General features: G+C 58.1%; 2 protein-coding genes and 1 pseudogene across 2 annotated transcripts; 2 read left to right on the top strand and 1 right to left on the bottom strand.

The window, feature by feature from the left end:
* Positions 1 to 1,025: 1,025 nt before the first annotated feature.
* Positions 1,026 to 5,301, top strand: SNCG (synuclein gamma). The gene is made up of 5 exons (XM_070433199.1): positions 1,026 to 1,250; positions 1,952 to 1,993; positions 2,309 to 2,436; positions 4,795 to 4,860; positions 5,029 to 5,301. Exons 1-5 carry the CDS (start codon positions 1,130 to 1,132, stop codon positions 5,047 to 5,049), a joined length of 378 nt encoding a protein of 125 aa, XP_070289300.1. The 5' UTR covers positions 1,026 to 1,129; the 3' UTR covers positions 5,050 to 5,301.
* Positions 5,302 to 8,332: 3,031 nt separating this feature from the next.
* Positions 8,333 to 10,412, top strand: ADIRF (adipogenesis regulatory factor). Its single transcript, XM_070433198.1, has 3 exons — positions 8,333 to 8,494; positions 9,952 to 10,014; positions 10,218 to 10,412. The coding sequence occupies exons 1-3, from the start codon at positions 8,434 to 8,436 to the stop codon at positions 10,322 to 10,324; spliced, it is 231 nt and encodes a 76-aa protein (XP_070289299.1). The 5' UTR covers positions 8,333 to 8,433; the 3' UTR covers positions 10,325 to 10,412.
* A 7,026-nt stretch (positions 10,413 to 17,438) lies between these two features.
* On the bottom strand, positions 17,439 to 17,796 carry LOC139021566 (dolichyl-diphosphooligosaccharide--protein glycosyltransferase subunit 4-like; annotated as a pseudogene).
* Positions 17,797 to 20,418: the final 2,622 nt, after the last annotated feature.

Genomic DNA, 20,418 nt, shown 5'->3' with positions numbered 1-20,418 from the left:
ACCTCTGCCCTCCTCACTCCCAAGCTCCAAGGGCCCTTCCTTTGCCTCTATAACTCATTTCTTAAGCCCATTTCGTCTACGAATTACTTCTTCCACCTCTGTGATTTTATAAATAAATGTCCTCTTATAGTTTGGGTCTTGGTTCTGAATTCTTTCCTAGCCCAAACTCAAGTACCGAGGTTGCCAAACCCAGGCCCCATCGGACCCGACCTGGTGCCATTCCTGCTGCACAAGGAGGTGTCCCCACTCGCCATGTCCCATGGAGTCAGGAGAGCACAGGGTCGAGGTGGGGCTACAAAAGGCCGTTGGTGAGTCTCAGGGAACCTGCTATGCATTCATGCTGGTGGCCAGCAAGTGGGGAGCACTTCACCCCTGCTCAGCGCCTGTCACCCTGGGGAGCCAGCAGGTGGGGAGAGGCTCAGGGGGGAAGGGAGCTGTCTGAGGGCCACAGTGTGTCACCAGAGGCCAGGGCATGGGCAAGCCTTCGTGGGCCCCATCCCAGCTCCTCCATGTAACCGTGCCACAGCAGGACGGGGCTCCCTTTTGAGTGGCTGGGCAGCCCCGGCCGGTCTGGAAGGCTGGCCACTCTTGCCTGACAGGCCTGGGTGGCCCTGACCCCTACCCTACCTGGGTGCTGGGAGCAAAGGCTCCTCCCCTCATGGCCCAGATGTCGCAGACACAACAGCCCCAGGCCTGGGAGCACCTGGCCAGGGTGGCCCTGCGGGGGTTAGGGCAGCAAGTGAATGAAAGGCAGTGATGGCTAAGGATGCATCCAGACCGCTGCAGCCCCTCTGCGGAAGGCAGGGCAAGAAAGGAGGTGAAGCCAGCCGGGGCCCAGGGGACCTGGACCCTGCTGCCAGCCTCTATTCTCCCTCTCTCCCTCCCTCCCTCCCCTCTTCCTCCCTCCCTCCCTCCCTCCCTCTCTCCCTCCCTCGTACTCTCCCTCTCTCGTACTCTCCCTCCCCCGTGTCCCACCCCTAGACTGGCTGGGCTTCCATAGGCCAGCGGCTGCATCATCAATATTTCATCGGCGTCAATAAGAGGCGGCGGCAGTGGGGACAGCGGCTGCGGCAGCACTGCCAGCTCCAGCACAGCCTGCAGCAGAGCCGGCTCTGTTCCTGCCACCGCCATGGACGTCTTCAAGAAAGGCTTCTCCATCGCCAAGGAGGGCGTGGTGGGTGCCGTGGAGAAGACCAAGCAGGGGGTGACGGAAGCAGCTGAGAAGACCAAGGAGGGTGTCATGTATGTGGGTGAGTTTGGGCGGAGCAGCTCGGGGGCTGGAGCCTGGGATGCCCGGTTACTGAGAGGATGAGGACCTGGCTGTAACACCAGGTCTCCGGGCCCTGAAGCACCCCCTCTCCTGCCACCCCAGGGTCCATTTGGTCTTCCTCGGGGCCCCAGGAGCCTCTGGGTCAGGACAGCAAGAGGGATGCGCAGCTCTGAGACACACCTGTTTGTGCACACGTGCACGGGCACAAGTCCCTGCTCCCCATCGCACGGGCCCTGGGCCCTTGGGCTCGGGAAGAAGCCACAGGGAGCCCGAGACCCTGCCACAGGCCTCCACCTCCTCAGGGGAAGGGGTGGGACTGAGGAGCCAAGACCCAGCCCCCGCTCCTCGCTCCCTCCGCAGAAGAGGGGGCAGAGCTGATGACTCAGCTCCGGTCAGCAGCAGGTCCTGCTGCAGCTTCCCAGGCCCAGGCCACACCCAGGCAGAGCCCAGACCCCCCTCAGGCCTGGTCTCTCTCATCCGCCATCCTGTCCTGTCCACTCCCATCTGACCCCCTCCCCCAGACACAGCAGGAAGCAGCCTTTAAAGGGACTGCTGGTCTCCAGAGACCGTCCTCACCCACTACTGACCCCACAGCTTGTCCGGCTGTTCTGTTGCCCTGACAGCTGCACCCCTAACACTAGGAGGAGTGGGTCTGGGCTGATGCCTCCATTTCCTCTCCAGGAGTCAAGACCAAGGAGGGTGTCGTGCAGAGTGTGACCTCAGGTGAGGAGCCCCAGGACTAGGGGATGACGGGGCTGGGGCCTCCAGGGACTTCTGCACCCTGGTACTAAAGGCCCAAGCTCAGGGTCCTCCTTACTCCAACTGGGGTCCTGAGCTGTACACAGACCCAGACCCCTCAGAACCCAGGGTTGGCCGCCCAGTCATCAGAGCCCCCCCTGGCACTGGGCAGGGGCAGCCTCCGTTCTTGGGTAGAACCAGAGGCTTGAGTGCCCTGGGAAAGGGGGGCTCAGGCCTGCCTGGGGCAGGCTGGCCCTGGTGGGAGGGGTCAGGGCCACCGCCAGCAGAGTCCTCCCACAGTGGCTGAGAAGACCAAGGAGCAGGCCAATGCTGTGAGTGACGCAGTGGTCAGCAGCGTCAACACCGTGGCCACCAAGACTGTGGAGGAGGCGGAGAACATCGCCGTCACCTCGGGAGTGGTGCGCAAGGTGAGGCCTGGCCCCGCTCTGGTCCTCAGAGCCCCGTCCTCGCCTCTGGGCCCCAGAGAGTCCAGCTGGGGAGAGACATGATCACCCATGACATTCAGGGAACCAGAGGCCTAGGGCAAGGGTGTCTGCACAGACTCATGGGAATCCTCACACCACCCCTGTGAGGGGGCAGTGGAGGCCCAAAGGGAAAGCGAGTCTCAAAGCCACGCCCTCTTAGTGGTGCTGGCCTTCAGGGTGAACCACGTTTGACCAGTGACCGCAGGGCCTGTGGCCCCAGGTGGTGACAGGCAGCCAGGGGCCAGGCTCTCCTGGCCCCTGCCGGCAGCCCCTCCCCTCTCCTCCTCCAGGAGCTGGGAAGCAGCACCCCCTGGTGGTGGAGACTGAGTTTGGACCCGCCCTCCTCCTCTGCCTTTGTGTGCTGTTGGGTGTGCCCCGGAGAGTGTGTGTGAATGTGTGCACGTGTGAATGTGTGCGCGTGTGCACGTGTGTGTCTGTGTGCTGCCCCGGCAGAGCGCACCGGAACAACGGGCACTCCCCGAGGCGGGGCTGGTGGGTGAACATCCCATCCACCCAGGGCAGGCTCTGCTCCAAGCATCTGACACACATTCACTCCTTTAGCCGGCACAAAGCGCCATGCAGTGTGCAGATGAGGCCGAGAGGCTGTGCCGTGCCCACGCCCCAAGGCTAGTCTGGGTGAGCCTGCAGGCCCAGGGCCGCCGGCTCCAAGCCTGTGCTCTGGCAGACAGTGGCGGAGAGTGGCAGGAGCAGGATCCGCTGGGGACAGGAGGTGCTCCCTGCAGAGCGTGTCTCAGCCGGGCCGAAGCCATCCTCTGCAAAGCTCCCTCACGGGGCAGGCTGCAGGGCCGCTCCCAGCCCTGCTCCGGGAGGGCTGTGCAGGGGCTCGGGCCTTGCAGAGACAGCCCCTCTCCAGGTCCCAGCTCTGCCCCGTCCTAGCTCCACGACTTGGGAGGCTCCTCAACCTCCCTGGACCTCCATTTCCTCATCTTTTTTAAAATCCTCACCTGAGGTTATGCTTTACTGATTTGTTTTGTTTTGAAAGGGAGAGAGGGGTAGGGAGAGAGAGAAGACATCAACCAGCTGCCTCCCATACATGCCCCCACTGGGCGATGGAACCTGAAACCCGGGCATGTGCTCTGACTGAGATTCGAACCCATGACCTTCCGGTGCACAGGACGACGCCCAACCAACGGAGCCACACTGGCCAGGGCATCCATTTCCTCATCTTTAAAATGGGAGGGGGTGAGAGCATGGCTCACTGGCTGTGTGACGGTGCAGGGAAGGGCCCCCAGGAAGCACAAGGACAGGCCATGGTGGGCACTCAACACAGGCCAGTGACCTCTGGGCAGGACCCCACGTGCTGCAGGTCACACCAGGCCTCCCCCCCCCCCCCCCACACACACCCCCCCCCCCCCCCGCTCCCAAAACAAGAGCTCTGGGTGGGCACTCCTCCCGCACCTTGGAGGGCTAATGACCCTTGGAGCCACCCAGGCCCTGGTGTAGAGGAGGCCGCCTCAGGCCAGTCACGACTCACCTTCCAGTGAACCGCGGAAGGATGCGGCACAACCTGTCTGGCCACTCATGCCACCGATCATGCCCCTGCTCTGGGCAGCAAGACTAAGCAGGTGGCCACCCACCTCTACCAGGAGAGCCTGCGCCGACTCTGGCTGACATCAGTGCCGGTTTATGCCCCTTCCACGAAGGGGTAGGATGGTGGCACAGAGGTGACACCCTTCAGAGGTACAGGCCTGTCCACCAGCTGTCACACAACCACCCCTAGGCCAGCCTCCACCTCAGGCAAGTATCCAGCTGGGTGTAGGGTAGGAGACAGGAAGTGAGAGGACAGTATAAATCCAGACCAGCCTGAGCCTGGAGCCGGCGTCCAGGAGGCAGGGAGAAGGAAAGAGGAGGCACTCGTGCTCCTGGGGATGGAGAGGGCCTGGAGCAAGCCCCACCTGATGCCTGCAGCCCCACTGCTTTGAGCTGTCAGCCTCAAGCTGGATGCCTGGCCCCCTGGCCTCAGGGTCCCCGTGTGAACAGTGCAGTGACTGATGCTATGTCCCTTCTCCTAGTGCGTTCTGGGGACTCAGGAGAACAAGGGTGTGTGATCATGTGATTCAGGGACACTGGGGGGGGGGGTGAGGCCTGGGGCTTCAGGGGCCACTGCCCACACCCACCAGGCTCCTCAGGGAGGTCCAGCCAGGGACTGCACAGGGACTCGGCATCAAGCAGAGGCTCCAAGGTGTTTGGGACCCTGAAGGCCATGGCATGATCATCACGCCCAGTCTGTCTGGCCCTCCCACGCCCTCACCAGGTACCACGCCCCTTCTCTCCCCACAGGAGGAGCTGAAGCCACCTGCCCCGCCCCAGGAGGATGAGGCAGTCAAAGAGGAAGCGGTAGAGGAGGTAGGAGCTGGGCCACTGAGCTACACCTGGGGCCCTGGGCAGGGACCCCCATCCCTCACAGGCTCACTGCTTCCCCCCTGGGGCATCAGAGCCCTCAGGGCAGAGGGGTAGAGATGACTCCCGTCCCTGCCACTCAGGGCTTTGTGAAGGTCACTCTCTCTCTCCTAGGCCAAGAGTTGGGGAGACTAGAGGGCTACAAGTCCGCTGCAGAGGCGAGAGCAACCCCCTCTGCGTGGAGCCCATCCCCTCCGGCCTCTGCATGCTAGTCAGTCCTGGAGCGTGACCTTGGGATGGCCCTTGCTTCCTGGCACCCGAGGCCCGTCTTCCCAAGCTACACCACCTTCATCTCTCCCTCATCCTCCCAGCCTCTGGTCCTTCCCCCACAGATGCTGCTGTGAATTCTTCTTTTTAATGATTTCAAATAAAACTCAAGTCCCCATACCTGGCCCTACTTGCCCATGCTGCCTCCGTATGCTGCCTCCTTCATGAAGAAGCCCCCAGGCCTCCTGGGGAAGGAAGACAGGCCAACCTGATGACCTGGGACCAGGTGCCTTACAGGGACACCCTGGGCATTTCGGGAACCTGCTGACGGCAGGTAATGCCTTTAGGGAATTCCTCTGACCCCAACCCATCCATCATGGCCTTTACCTGGAGGAGGTGGCCCTGCTTTGGGCTTCCGGGACAGACCCCCAGGCCTGAGCTTTAGCTCAGCCTCGGGTACGGCTCCGGGCCATCCTGCCAGTGTTGGGCTCCAGTGTCCTTTGGAGAAAGGGACTCCTAACACCCCTGCCTGGAGTAGGTGGTAACTTTCAAAATGTGCAGCCTAAACCCTTAGCCAGGAGTCTTCATCCTCCTCCTCACAGAGGACACCGCCCGCCGGGCTCTCCAGCAGCCCCCCAGCACCAGTGCCCACCTCCCCGGGAAAGGAGCAAATCCAGGATCGTTAGGAAACACAGCAGCAGAGATGCACAGGCATGAGCCCCTGGAGAGAAAGCCGTAGCGTCCTGAGAGCTTTACCTCACTCAGTCCTCGGAACATGCAACTGGTCTGGTCCCAGTTTCACCGAGAATGAACTGAAGAACAGAGAGGTTGGATAACTTGCCCAAGGGCACACAGCTAGGAAGTGTGGGGCTGAGCGGAGCCCAGGTGGCCTCCTTCCAGAACCACTCTGTTAACTAAAAAAAAACCAAAATTCAAGCAATAGCTAATTGACTTTATTAGGCGATTCATTCCAGATTGATTACCATTATGTTTCTGGGAGAGGTTGAAACTGCAGTTAGATCAGGTGTTAAATCCAGGTTTGGTGTCATGGACTTTCAGCACAAGTGACACCATTTGGGGTCTGTGGTTTTCTCTAACGACTCCCATGCTCTGCTGCGGCCACCGGATGGCCTGCGCCCCAGTGAGCTTGTGGAGATGCCCCCGCTCCCAGCACAGGCTGGTCGCAGTCCTACTGGGAGTGCTGTGGGCATCACACCCTGGAGGCTTGCTCTGAGGTGGCTGAGCAGACTAGGGATTCCCTCCCTTTTGACACCCAGACAGTTTGGGCTCAGAGCATGCAAGTGACTTGCCCCAGGCCTCGAGCCCTGGTGCTGGCGTCAGAGATGAGTCCACACCACCTTCCCATCCTGCCTCCGTGGTGGGGAGCAGGGGACAGGGCACCCCTGGGGGCTGGAAACCCAGCAAGCAGAGCTGAGCTGGGTGATAACCCAGCCTGCTGGGCATGGGCACCCCCTGCTGAGGAGGCAGAAGGGAGCAGGGGCCTGCTAGTCCGCCATGGGCGGAGGGAAGGGTCTAGAAGGCTCCCAGGCCGGCCCAGACACGTGCACACAGCAGGTCTGTGCAGGCCAGGAGGAGGCAGCAGGGCCCGGGTGGGCAGGTGCGCGGTGCTTGTTGGGCTGTAGGAGCAAGCGAGGAGCTAGCCCACTCAGGTGACTGGGGAGGGGCGCTTAGACCGGGCCTCGGGGACAGCGCTCACCACGCGCTCTCCCGGCTGCAGAGGAGGTGGCGCTGTCGGCTCCGGCTGCCGGCTCCACCCCACGCACATCCCCAGGGCTGCTCCTGGCCGAGGGCGCTGGGAGCCCGCGGCTTCCTGGGGGACGAACCGCCTCTCCCTGGGCCGCCTCCTGGGAGAGAGCGCCGCGCCGGGGGTGCCCTGCCGCCTGCTGAGGGGCCCTGGCTGAGTCTGGGGCACCGTCAGCCTATTTCGTCCTCACTGCCACACGGTGCCCTCATGAGCGAGAGGAGGGACCTGCCCTGGGGTGGCTGCACCGAGACGGCTGCGCCGGGGCTGCTGCTTCCGGCCACTCCGAGGCCGCTGCCTTCTGCTCAGGCCTTGGCCGCGGCCGCAGCAGCCCCGCGAGCTGCCTGGACGTCGTGCTCACGGGCCTGGCGCTTCGGGGGCGCTCCGGGGGCTGGCGGCCCGGCCGCGACCAGGATGGTGCCAGTCCCCCAGTCCGCCTCCGACGGCTCCGCAGAGCCTGTGCGCCCCGGCCGGGGTCACGGCCCCCACCCGGCTCGGCGCAGGCCCCTTCCTCTTGCCCGGGGTTGCGGTCTTCTCCATCACCCCTTCCGCGGAGTGTGTGTGTGGCTTCCATACCTCACACCCGGGACTGACCCTCCCCGCCCCCTTCCTGCCCCGCCCCCATGACAGGGAGGGCGTGGGCTCTCGGGGGGACCTGGGTAGGTGGGGCCTCTCGGAGCTTCAGGATGGGGAGAGGCCCACGGGGGAGCTGACGGGCCTGGAGAGGGTTGGGGGCCCGCAGACTCTGGGTGGGCAGCGGTGGCCTCTAGGCTCCGAGTGGGCGAGGCGGCGTGGGGTGTGGGGTGGGGGCCCGCCCTTCGCCCTTCGCCCTTCGCCCTTCGCCCTTCAATGCGGGGAGGCTGTGCCTCGAGCGCCGATGTGCAGTCCCGGGGATCCTGGCCCCTCCCCACGCGCTGCCATCCCCGGGGGCGCGGGGCGGTGACTCACCCTCGGGCCCGGGCCGGCTCTCCCCGCCTCTCAGCGCCGCCGCTTCTTCCCATAAACTGGCAACACCCATTTCACGAGGCTGTAAAGGTTAGAAAGCGGCCCGACGCGCCCGGCACGAGGTAAATGCCAGCAAAAGCAGCTGCTGCTGTTAATTTCTTGAGCTCCTGACCCGGCGCTGGCCCCGCGCACGGGTGGAGGGAGCCCCTGGGCGGGTGAGGGAGAAGGCAGGCCGCTGGTGCGCAGGTGTGTGCGCCCCTCCTGCCCGCAGACCCGTTCTGGCCCCTGGCCCCGTCCCTTGGCCCCTGGCCCCCGGCCCCCGGCCCCTGGCCCGGTCCTCTGCAGTTCCTGCTCCCCTCGCCACCCTGGTGGGGGCCAGACTGAGCTCCGGGCCGCGGAGCCTGGAGGGGCCGGGTCACTCCTCCCGCCCGGGCGCTGGGAACCGCCCGCCCCGCCCCGCCCCTCCCGATGCGGGCGGGCCGGCCCTGCGGCTCCTTTTAAAAACCACAGTCGCAGCCGCCAGCTAGACCAGACGTCCTCCGCCACCCGACGTCCTCCGCCACCCGACGTCCTCCGCCACCCGACGTCCTCGCAGGCCCGCAGCCATGGCCGGCAAGGGCTGGCAAGACCTGAAGCAGCAAGTGGAGGCGACGGCGCAGGAGGCCGGTGAGGAGGCGCTGGGCGCTCGGAGCGGGGTGCAGCCCGGAGGGAAAGTTGGCAGGAGGCTCGGGCTCGAAGCCTGCCCTCCCCTAAGAAGCGCGGACTGGCAGGACGCCCACCCCGACCAGCCGGGAGACTAGAGGGTCCTGGGTGTGTGTGTGGGGAGTGTGGGGGGGGGGGGGGGGCAGCGGTGCGGAGCCCGGGCTGCACTTTGGGGTTGCTAGAGCCAATCAGGGGGGCCCCTCGGGGTCCTTGGGGCGGGTGAGCGTGCACCCTGCCTCCCTGAGACTGGCCTCTGCCCACCGGGCTCAGCACACAGGACCGGATGGGGTGGCGGCGCCAGACCCCACTGCGCTTTGTTTTGAGTTTTCCTCCCCCTGAAAAAGAGTTGTTTTCACATCCAGCCGGAGGGCCTCCCCGCCCCACCCAGCAGAGCAGGTCCCCAGCCTCCTTGCTCTGCCGCAGGTCTTGACCCCCCTGACTGAGCTCACAGCCAGGGAGGGTGGGGAGAAGGCATGTGAAGGGACGGGGCCACCAGTGTCAGCTCATCTTCCCTGGGACCCCGGCTCCGGCTCCAATCCCCCTGCACATCTCAGTCAACAGACACACCCGTGCCCACCCTCCCACCACGCCCCAGGGGCAGCCGTGCTTGCTGCCACCAGGAAGCCTCTTTCTGCAGGGCCCCCCTCTGGACCCCACTCGACCTCCTTTGGGTCCTGGCTATGTCAGACCAGACCCCAGGTGTGGGTAAGGCAAGCCCTTTCCTTTTCAGAAGAAGGAGGAGTCAGATCTCTGGGGCCGGGAGCCAACGTCTGCCATCAAAGGCCCTGGAAACACAGGTCCCCACAGGCACAGACTCTGGTCCAGAGAAGAGGGCCTGACGGGGAAGTTTACCTCCGTCTGCACTTTGCCTTAAGCTGCCTGCCCAGGGCGGCATTGGCATCGTCACCGTGTGCCCTCTGGGTCGAGGCACAGGAAAGGAGGTGGGGAGGGGGCCTTGAGGAAGGAGAGGCAGGCCGCGATGCACTAAAGGTGCACTAAAGGTGGGAACCCAGGCATCTGGGGGGCTCTTGAAGGGGGCAGGGTTCTTCCTGGACCAGGCCCAGCAGCAGCCATAGCCCAGAACCATCTCCAGCCCTGCCCTGCCCTGCCCTGCCCTGCCCTGCCCTGCCCTGCCTGGCCCCGCCCACCTTCCTGTCAGCCATCCTGGCCATTGGATGGGAAGCAGGCCAGAGGGGAGGAGCCCAGAGTTATAAACAAACAAGAACACCCCAGAGGCATGGAAACGGCTCATGCCCCTCACTGGCTGGGTGGCCTTGGTCAAGGGACTTTACCTTGATGGCATCTGTCCCTAGGGCCTGGAGGGCAGACTGCTCCAGAGAACAGATGGAGGGTGGTGGCAGTGTGGGTCCCTGTGGTCCATGGGCCTCAACAGAGGCTAAAGGCAAATCTCTTTGTTTCAGTAACTGCTACGGGAGCAGCAGCCCAGCAAGTGGTGGATCAGGCAGCAGAGGCTGGACAGAAAGGTCTGGGGCTGGGGGAGGGCTGGGCAGAGGGCAGGAGGCTGGACAGAAAGGTCTGGGGGCGGGCTGGGCAGAGGGCAGGAGGGTGGGCAGACCCAGCACACCCTTCCCTCTGAAGCCCCGCTGCCCACACTGCATCCTGGGAGGAGACCCTGCCTGGTCTGGCTCCCCACCTGCCCTCACCTCCCTCTCCTTTCCTTCCCCAGCCATGGACCAGGTGGCTAAAACTACCCAGGAGACCGTGGACAAGACCGCTAACCAAGCCTCGGAGACCTTCTCAGGTTTTGGGAAGAAGTTAGGTCTCCTGAAGTGACAAAAGGGAGCCCCGAGTAACCCTCCCGCCCGAGCTCTGCTCAGCGGCGGCCCCTCGGCATGAGGCCTCATTAAAGCACGTGCCCCGAGCCTGTGTCCACTTCCTGCCTCCGCCAGGCTGGCCCAGGCCCATCCAGAGCAGAGCCCACACCCCCATCCCAATTCCAAACGCGGCCACACACACACACACACACACACACACACACACACACACGCCGGCGGCCTCTCACCCTTGATTCCGATGCTCCCTACAGCCCCAGTTCAGCCCTGTCTAGGCAAGCACCCTCCCTACTCAGTTCAGCAGCCGTCCTGCCCCCTCCAGGAACCCGTCCCCTGAGGAGGGGGACACTCGACCCCCTGGTCTTCCGGGGCTCAGCTCTGGGCTGCAGGCGGCGCTCCCAGGGCCCAGGCCTCGGAACTGCCCTCCCATAGCGCCGGGCACGGGGCATCTCTGGGCAGGGGGCATCTCTGGGCACCGGGCATCCCTGGGAACAGGGGCATCTCTGGGCACCGGGCATCCCTGGGCACAGGGGCATCCCTGGGCACCGGGCATCCCTAGGCACCGGAGGATCCGTGGCACGGAGCATCCCTGGGCACCGGGCGTCCCTGGGCACCGGGCATCCCTGGGCACCGGGGCATCCGTGGCACGGAGCATCCCTGGGCACCGGGCGTCCCTGGGCACGGCGCCCTGTGGAGACCTGGGCTCTGGAGCTCGCAGACCACGCCGAGTACCTCGCCTTCTGGGCCTCACCACCCACGCCCGTCCCGTCCGGTCCCGCGGGGTGTTTGTGTGCCGGATTCCTCCGGCGGTGAGTCACCCCGAAGGCGAGGACCCCGGGAACCCCGCCCGTGGACTTGTTTTCGGCGTGGCCGCCAGGAGGCGCCCGCCCAAGACCCACCCCTGGGACCGCGGTTCTTCGCGGGGCGCGGCCCCCCCCTCCAGCGTCTTCCGGGTCTGCGCCACTGGCCCCGACCGAGGCCTGCACCGTCGGTCCGGGGCGTAGTCCCTCCCCCGCCCCCCCCCCCCCCCGCACGTGTCCGCGTGCGTGACACCAGCCCGGCCCGCCCTGCCCGTGGTGACTCACAGTTGCCACGGGATGAGGCCCCGCCCCGGCTCCTGCAGCCGCTTTCACCCAACCCTCCGCCCAGCCAGGCTGTTTCCCCTCCCCCCACCCTGTGCCCTGCCCTCCTCCCTGTCCTCCCTCCCCCCTCCCCCCCCTTCCCCCGCCATGCGTTCCCTGCGGTGCCCCCTCTGGAGGAGCACACACCCGATTACACCGATGACACCGGCTTCCCGGTTCCGGGAGATGGAGTGGAAACGCGTCTTCCTTGGGATGCCGGCTAAGGCGGGGAGGGGGCTTCCATGGCCGCCAGCGGGGAGCTCCCCGTCGGGTATCCTCTCCCCTCCCGCCGGCCTGTGGGTGATGCCCTGCTCAGACCTGCCCCTTCTCCCCAGGCTAGGCACCTCCCACGCTCACCCCAGGGCCAGCCCACTTAGTGCTTGGTTCCTGTTGTTGTCCCCCCAAAAGCTTCCTCTAGTCTGCAGATGGGCCGAGGCTGATCATCCAGCCCTGAGAGCAGGTCCTTCAAGGGACACCTGGGCAGGAGGGGCTGCTCCCAGCATCGCCAGGAGGGAGGCCAGGGTGGAGAGACCAGCTGGGGGATGGGTGGGGCTGGACTGGTGGAGCCCCCACATCTTTTCTGGTCACTCCTGGAGAAGTCCCAATTGGCTGAACAATCTGTCTTCATCCGGTTTTTAGAGGGCCAGGGGGCTTCTGGGAAAGGTTTTCATAATAAAAAAAGAAAACCGGAAGAAGCAGTCCAACCTGCAAGTTGGGTATGTGCCCTGACGGAATCAAACCATGACCCTTGGTGCAGGGACGATGTTCAAATCAAGTGAGCCACACTGGCCAGGCTCCACGGTGCGTTTTCATGGCTGGAAATGATGCTTGAAACGGTGGCAGCCACTTTAACCATAGGGGGAATAAGCCCAAGGAAAAGCCAACTCGCTGGTTAGGACAGAGCAGAAACACAGAAAGAACCTGGGTCCCCGGTTTCCTTTATTCAGTCCCTGAACCAATCTTGCAGCTGCCACATGCGCGGTGAGAGGATCCGGTTTCCTCATCCTTTGAGCCACTGTGTATCAGGCTTTCTATTGCAAACAAAAACATCCCTTTCCCTCCGCCTCAGACACGGACCTTTTTTCATTTCCCTTGACACCCGCTCCTGCTCGCCTCAGGGTCTGCACATGCTGTTTTGTTTTTCTGTCTGGAATGCTCTCCATCCTCCCTCATAAAGTACCCTTGTCCAGGCGGCTCCTACTCTTCCATCCTTCAGGTCCCTGACTGCCCCCCAACACGCACACTCAGGATGGGTCGACCACATACACTCATGGGCCAGGGAGGAGCCTGCAACCTAGGTACAGACAGAGAGAAACATCAAAGTGAGAGGAACACTTTGGTTGGTTACCTCCTGCATGAGCGCTGACCTGGGCCCGGGCCAGGGAGGAGCCTGCAACCTAGGTACATGCCCTTGGTCAGAATTGAACCCAGACCCTGTGGTTGGCAGGCCGAGGCATTATCTACTGAGACATGCTTCTTTTCTGCGGTTATACTAACCAGTCACTTTCCTGTGTGCGTCTCTGTGACGATTGTCCATGGGGCTGCAACCAAGTCTCTTCTACTGATGGGAGCACACCCTGCCTAGACTGGTGTTCCAGTAGCATCTGCTAAATTAATGCAGGCGTGGCTCCTTTGGTTCACTCACTGAACAACCAGGAGCTCACATATTGTCAGGTTCACAGTGGCGCCATCTCCTAGTGCAGTCCCTTCCACACTACCCCACCCCTGTGCAGCTGGTACTCCCATGGCACCAGGCAAATGCCTATTTCTGTGTCCCCCAATGTTGAGTCCTGAGGAGGAGGGTCAGGTTCCACTTGTCTTTTGCCCCATGTCTGGAACACAGTGGGTACGGTGCCCCAGGGGAGCCCATCAGAGCCTGTAGGAGCCCAGGCCTGTCTCCATGAGGTTCAGGAAGCTATTTGAGCCCAGACCAGCTGAGAAGGGGAACACTGTGGCCACTATACCTGTTGGGTCTCAGTCAAAGATGAATCCTTTCATTACCAATTCCCCCAAATAATTCTTAATTCTCCAAAGTCCAGTTCCCCAATTGACAAAACACAATCACTAGCATTACATTTTGGTTCCACTTGACTTCTCAGCTCTGATTCCCATTGGATTATAGAAGAGAAGAGAAACCAGCTGCAAACAGGAACCCAACCCAATACACGTAGCCAGCCACAAAGAAGAAATCAATGTATAGTAGACCAAATAGTGCAGTACTAGAGGCCCAGTGCACAGGATTCTGCTCTGGTGGGGGGCGTGGACTGTGGGGATCACCTGCTGTGGGAACACCGCTCATCCTGGTCAGCCGAGTGGCTGTGGACCTGCCCTCTGAGTGGCTGCTCCTTCTTCACCTCTCCAGGCCGGGCCCGGGGACAATAGCACTCAGTCCTGCGGTGGCCACAAACCCACCTCCCAGCCTCCGGGGTCAGCTCTGTGAGCCCAGCTGTGGCATTGCATGGCCTGCGGATGTCCAGAGGAGGCGGCAGGGAGTGAGGTGGAGGAGCCTGGGATGAGGAGGCAATGATTGCAGCCTGGATTCCTGCTCATCGGCCCAGGGTTCACAGCGGGAGCAGCACTCCCACTGTGGTAGCACACTGACCACCAGGGGGCAGCTCCTGTGTTGAGTGTCCGCCTCCTGATAGTCAGTGCACATCATAGTGACTGGTCAGTCATTCTGGTCATCCCACCATTCGGTTGCTTGGCTTTTATTATATAGGACTAGGAGCCCGGTGCATGAAATTCGTGCCCTGGGGGGGGAGGGGGTGGTCCCTCAACCCAGCCTGACCCCTCTCACATACTGGGAACCCTCAGGGGATGTCCTACTGACAGCTTAGGCCCGCTCCCTGCTCCCCTTGGGGAGCAGGCCTAAGCCGAAGTCTGGCCTCCCTTTGTGGGAGGCGCCAGGCTGATCAGGGGAAGGCGCCAGCCCCATCACCCCGCTGCTGCAGCCACTGCCAGTCACAGCAGCCACCAAGGTGTTTTCATCAACACGGACTCCAGTCCCTTCACCATGAAAAAATGACAACTTTCTTTAGGCATTTTCAAGATGTGTCTTTCATAGGATATGACATTTCTTTATTATTTTTTTTATCCTCACCTGAGAATATGTTTCCACTGATTTTTAGAGAATGTGGAAGAGAAAGGGGAAGACAGAGAGAAACATCAAAGTGAGAGGAACACTTTGATTGGTTACCTCCTGCATGAGCGCTGACCTGGGCCCGGGCCAGGGAGGAGCCTGCAACCTAGGTACATGCCCTTGGTCAGAATTGAACCCAGACTCTGTGGTAGGCAGGCCGAGGCATTATCTACTGAGACAAACCGGCTAGGGCAGGATATGACATTTCTTAGCCCTACAGCAGCAGACCTTCCTTTTTTTTCTCCAGGAGTGAGGTGGAAAAACCCTACATCACCTTCTTGGATTCTTATTACCCAAGTTACTAAGAATATTACCAGTGGCATACAGGGAGCTTAGCCAATGAGCAGTCAGAAAAGGTGTTTCCTCTGTAGTTCACACCGATCCCTGGCTCGGCCCCTGCCCAGGCCTAAGGCCTTAGGCCAGGCATTAGACCTGGGCAGCGGACCTCCAGCCCCAGGTGGTTGCCGGCTATGCCCCTGCCCAGGCCTCAGGCCTCTGGCCAGGGCATTAGGCCTGGACAGGGGACCCCCCAGCCCGCTCCGATCACCTACCCAGGCCTCAGGCCTCTGGCTGGGGCGATAGGCCTGGGCAGGGGACCCCCAGCCAGCTCTGATCACCTACCCAGGCCTCAGGCCTCTGGCTGGGGCATTAGGCCTAGGCAGGGGACCCCCAGCCAGCTCTGATGGCCCGCTCTGCCCCTGCCCAGGCCTCAGGCCTCTGGCCGGGGCAATCACTGGCTCCGCCTCCCTGGTCCCCAATCTGCGCCCAGATCCCGCCGGCAGCATCTGGCACTGCCTGTCCCACCTGCAGTATGCAAATTTAACGGCCATCTTTGTTGGGTTAATTTGCATACTCTTCTGATTGGCTGGTGGGTATAGCAAAGGTATGGTCAATTAGCATCTTTGTCTTTTATTAGTGTAGATAAGTACTGACTGAGCCTCCCTTCTGGGAGACAGAGCTTTGGCTATAAATCCCCTGTCTCCTTTACTTGCTGCAAGTAAAAACAAAACAAAACAAAACAAAAACTACCTTGGGACAACCACTTCTCATTCTTGAATAAAACACCCAAGCAGTGAAACTCTTAAGTTCTGTAACAAGCTAGGAAGAAATCTGGGGTTGAATAATTGTTATTCATGAGTATCCATTGTTTTCTGTTTTTGTGCATGGCATTTTCTATTTTAAAAAAGGTTAAAAAGTTAAAAGGAAAAAAGGGTCGTGTGAACCATAATCTGAATTCTTTTTAAAATATATATATATATTTTATTGATTTTTTGACAGAGAAGAAGGGAGAGGGATATAGAATTAGAAACATTGATGAGAGAGAAACATCGATCAGCTGCCTCCTGCACACTCCCCACTGGGTATGTGCCCGCAACCAAGGTACATGCCCTTGACCGGAATCGAACCTGGGACCCTTGAGTCCACAGGCCGGCGCTCTATCCGCTGAGCCAAACCAGTTAGGGCCATAATCTGAGTTCTTTTTTTTTTTTTTTTAAATATATATTTTATTGATTTTTTACAGAGAGGAAGGGAGAGAGATAGAGAGTTAGAAACATCGATGAGAGAGAAACATCGACCAGCTGCCTCCTGCACATCTCCCACTGGAGATGTGCCCGCAACCCAGGTACATGCCCTTGACCGGAATCGAACCCGGGACCCTTCAGTCCCCAGGCCGACGCTCTATCCACTGAGCCAAACCGGTTTTGGCTAATCTGAGTTCTTAAGTGTGTGGTCTTATTGGTCTGTAGCCTTTATACTTCATCCTAGACTGGGTTTGAAATTTACAATCCGCACTATTTTCCTTGAGTGTCTTGTAGGTGTTGTTGCACTGCCCTCTGGCACAGAGGTTAAGCAGTCCCCAGCTGCTGGAGTCCAATCCCAGCAGGTCCAGGGGTCCCCAAAGGTGTGGACAGAGTCGGCGAAGAAGGAATGACACGAAGACAGCCTTCAGCATTTTAAAGATGATTCCACCTCTGAAGTTATTTTCAAAAGCGCAGTTCTTAAATTCCTTTGTCAATTGTTTTAGAATTGACAGCCTTCAGTTGGTCAGCAGCCTAGTCAGGACCTATAGCCAGGATCTCCAGCCAAAGTTCTGGTCAGAGTTCTGGTCAGGAACTGATGAGGATCTGACGTTTATTGTCTTATTACATCCGTATTTATACCAGCCGATTCCAATCCCGTCAATTTCTATTACAAGGGTTAAGGTGTTTCTCATCTCCATTCCAGGGAGTAAAGACCATGTAACTTAATTACCCGCCTGGCACTTAATTAAGGGGTTGTATCCCCTCCCTAACCTCAGGGAAAGATCCCCACCTGGGGAAACAACCTTTCTCGGAGAGGTGACCTTGGTTAAAACACATGGCGCTAAAGGGAGCAAACATATTAAAAACAGTATGCTACATACGCCAGGTCCACTGAAACACATGCTGTGCAGATGCCTCTTTCCTGCAGCGACTGCGTCAAGCAGCAAGGATGGACCGGCCTCCGGCACCCAGCATTTCTAACAAGTGACTTGATCTTTCGGGCTGACCATCTTGCTTTATTTTTTAAAGTACAATGTTTATTTTCTAGGATTTGGGTCAGTGATGATTGTTCTGGTTTAGCTTTCCATAGTATGCAATATGCCCTTTCAATATAGATTCTAGGTTTCTTTTATTTCAGGAACATTCCTGGGGGGGGGGGGGGGCGGTGACAAAAAAATCTGTCTTTATATTGGGACTTGGGGTGTAGAAAAGAAAGCCCCTATACTGAGCCTTACTCAATGGCAGCTTCTTGTTCCCTAGGCTTAAAGAAGACTTTGAGGAAATAAAAGTTGTTTAGAAAAATACAGGTGTATGTTGTGATGGGTAGAGGGATGAAGTGAATTGTGAAAGCCCCTCACATCCTCCATCTTCCTCAGACTATGTCCTGAAACCCTGGGGCCTTTCAGTCCTGCTTCTTGGGGTTGTTGATGGCCACATAGAGATACAGAACGACCCGCAGGAAGAGCCACATGCCCAGCATGTTGTGAAGACAGCGAGCTTCACATCTGCGATCACCCTGATGAGCTGGGCGTGGCTCTGACACAGCTGCGCACTAGCTCAAGGTAGCAGCTCAGGAGCACTTCTTAATTGTACCTTAAACTATTTGCTCTATTCCATTGCTCGCCTTTCTTCTTTGGGGATTTCAATTACAGACATGAAGTCTCTTCTACCTGGTTTCCACGTCTGCCATTGTTTACCAAACACAGTATCTCTTTAATATGATTCCTTTTCTTTTCTTTTCTTTTCTTTTCTTTTCTTTTCTTTTCTTTTCTTCTCTTCTCTTCTCTTCTCTTCTTTCTCTTCTCTTCCTTTCCTTTCCTTTCCTTTCCTTTCCTTTCCTTTCCTTTCCTTTCCTTTCCTTTCCTTTCCTTTCCTTTCCTTTCCTTTCTTTTCTTTCTATTCTCTTCTATTCATAGGCACTTAATGTGGTTCCTTGTAGTTTAGCCTTCATTTCTAAAATGGATAACCTTTATTCTTCTATTTTACTCCTGAGATATGTAAGTTCCTGTTTTTCTCAGTCTGATGTCCACCATCTTATCCTAGAACTCTGGTATTTCTGTTTTACAGTCTTCCAAATGCTTTATTAAGTGTCGTAAAGAAAAAATTTTGAGGAACCAAGATGGCAGCTTAGGTAAACAGTGGTATCACCCCTTCCCACAACCACATCAAAATTACAACTAAAATACAGAACAATCATCATTAAGAACCACCTGAAATCTGGCTGAATGGAAGCCCACCAACTAGAGAAGTAAGGAAGAAAGCACATTGAGACTGGTGGGAGGCAAGGAGGCATGGAAAGGGCTGGTCCGACACCACATGTGCCACATATCCTGGGAGGGATATCTCCAAGGTCTCCCGTGAGAAGCAGGGGGTCCTAGCCCCACACCAGACCCCCAGCCAAGGTTCCAGAGCTGGGAAGAGAAGTCCTTGTAACTTTGGACTGTAAAAACCAGTGGGGATTGTGGCTGAGTGACACGGAAGCTGCTGGAGTCTCAGGTGTTCCTCTTAAAGGGCCTGTGCACGAACTTACATGGTCTGCTTCCTCTGAGCTCCAGCACTGGGTGGCAGCTTTGGACATATGGAGAGGAACCGGGTTGTTTGGCATCACTGCAGGAACTTGGAGTAATTGTTTCTGTGCTAAGACATTCCCTATTGCAGAGCTCACTGGCAGCCATATCTGAGTTTCCATCAGCATGGCCCATACTGTTCACTCCATCCTGGTGATTCCCTGAGACTCTGCCCCATTCAATTTTCAGTCCCACCCAAGATGTTTGCAGCAGCTTTTCCATATGAATGGCCTGTCCTGGCTCAGGCTTCAGACTTTGCTAAAATGTCTCAAACAAGCAGCAGCTGGCATCAGTGTGTCCCAAACCTCTCAATAAAAGGCCCAAGACCCAGCACTAGCACCAGCCTGCCTTGCTTACTGAGCTAAACCAGTTAGGCTGTTTTTGTGCATGGCATTTTCTATTTTAAAAAGGCAAAATAGCTGGGCTTTACCTGGGCACTTCCTAGCCCAATACAAGTAGCAGCCATCTGCAGATCTCTCTGTAGCTCCTGCCAGGTGGCCCCAGAGAGTGTACCTCCTGGGAAGCCCCAGAGCCAGTACACCCGGTGGACAGCTTCAGACTGTATCAGATTACAACTCTAACATCCACAAGTGACATACTCAGGGGGCAGAATCAGTGAGCACCAAAACCCTACTGAAGCAAGTCCTGCTCCATAGGGGTGTCTCCTGCATAACAGTTCTTTCATTGTAGATGCAGCTGGTCCTCACAGCCAGCTGGCCTGGAGGTCAATTCCTCCCAGTGCTGCCAATGGCAATAAGCCTCAACTACAACAAGACTGTGCACACAGCCCACACAGGGTGCACCTAGAGTGCCCAGCTCAGGTGACGAGGGAGGTTGAGCCACTGGGCCCTACACCTAATACATAAGGCCACTCTACCAATTCCAGGAGACATAGCAGCTCTACATAATACATAGAAACAAACACAGGGAAGCAGCCATAATACAGAGACAAAGAAACAGGTCACAAATGAAAGAAATGGAAGCAAGCAAACTACCAGATACAGAGTTCAAAACAATGTTTATAATGTTACTCAAGTATCTTAATGAGAGCTTCAAGGGACTTAATGAAAGCTTTAAGGGACTCAGTGAGATTTTCAAGGATGTTAGTGAGATTGTTAATGACATAAAAAAGGACTAGTCAGAAATTAAGCATACACTAACTGAAATATAGAATAATTTACAGGGATTCAACTGTAGAGTAGAGGATTCTGAGAATCAATGATTTGGAATATGAGGAAGCAAAAAACACCCAATCAGAAGAGCAAAAAGAAATAGAATCCAAAAATATGAAGATAGTGTATGGAGCCTCTGGACAACTTCAAGCATACCAACATTCGCATTACGGGGGTACCAGAAGGCAAAGAGAAACATCAAGATATTGAAAACCTATTTGAAGGAATAATGCCAGAAAATTTCCCCTACCTGGTGAAAGAAATAAACTTAAAAATCCAGGAAGTGCAGAGAGTCCTAAACTAGAGGAACCCAAAGAGGCCTACACCAAGACACATCACAATTTAAATGCCAGAGATTAAAGATAAGGAGAGAATCTTAAAAGCATCAAGAGAAAAGCAGTTAGTTATCTACAATGAAGCACCTATATGACTGTCAGCTGATTTCTCAACAGAAACTTTGCAGGCCAGAAGGGAGTGGCAAGAAATAGTCTAAGTGATGAAAAGCAAGGACCTACAACCAAGATTACTCTACCCAGCTAAGCTATCATTTAGAATTGAAGGTCAGATAAAGAG

This window comes from Myotis yumanensis, unplaced genomic scaffold (genome assembly GCF_028538775.1).
Source record: "Myotis yumanensis isolate MYYU_CA2020_CCGP unplaced genomic scaffold, mMyoYum1.0.hap1 SCAF_13, whole genome shotgun sequence".
Lineage (NCBI taxonomy): Eukaryota > Metazoa > Chordata > Mammalia > Chiroptera > Vespertilionidae > Myotis > Myotis yumanensis.
Note: the sequence above shows the minus strand (reverse complement) of the source record. Positions and strands in the feature narration are given on the sequence as shown.

What these genes read in the sequence shown, in the direction of transcription:
- ADIRF (XM_070433198.1), top strand. Translation starts at nt 8,434, where the DNA reads ATGGCCGGCAAGGGCTGGCAAGACCTGAAGCAGCAAGTGGAGGCGACG. An exon ending in GGCGACGGCGCAGGAGGCCG is followed by an intron (nt 8,495 to 9,951) that starts GTGAGGAGGCGC and finishes TCTTTGTTTCAG; the next exon opens with TAACTGCTACGGGAGCAGCA. An exon ending in AGCAGAGGCTGGACAGAAAG is followed by an intron (nt 10,015 to 10,217) that starts GTCTGGGGCTGG and finishes TTCCTTCCCCAG; the next exon opens with CCATGGACCAGGTGGCTAAA.
- SNCG (XM_070433199.1), top strand. Translation starts at nt 1,130, where the DNA reads ATGGACGTCTTCAAGAAAGGCTTCTCCATCGCCAAGGAGGGCGTGGTG. An exon ending in GGAGGGTGTCATGTATGTGG is followed by an intron (nt 1,251 to 1,951) that starts GTGAGTTTGGGC and finishes TTTCCTCTCCAG; the next exon opens with GAGTCAAGACCAAGGAGGGT. An exon ending in AAGAGGAAGCGGTAGAGGAG is followed by an intron (nt 4,861 to 5,028) that starts GTAGGAGCTGGG and finishes TCTCTCTCCTAG; the next exon opens with GCCAAGAGTTGGGGAGACTA.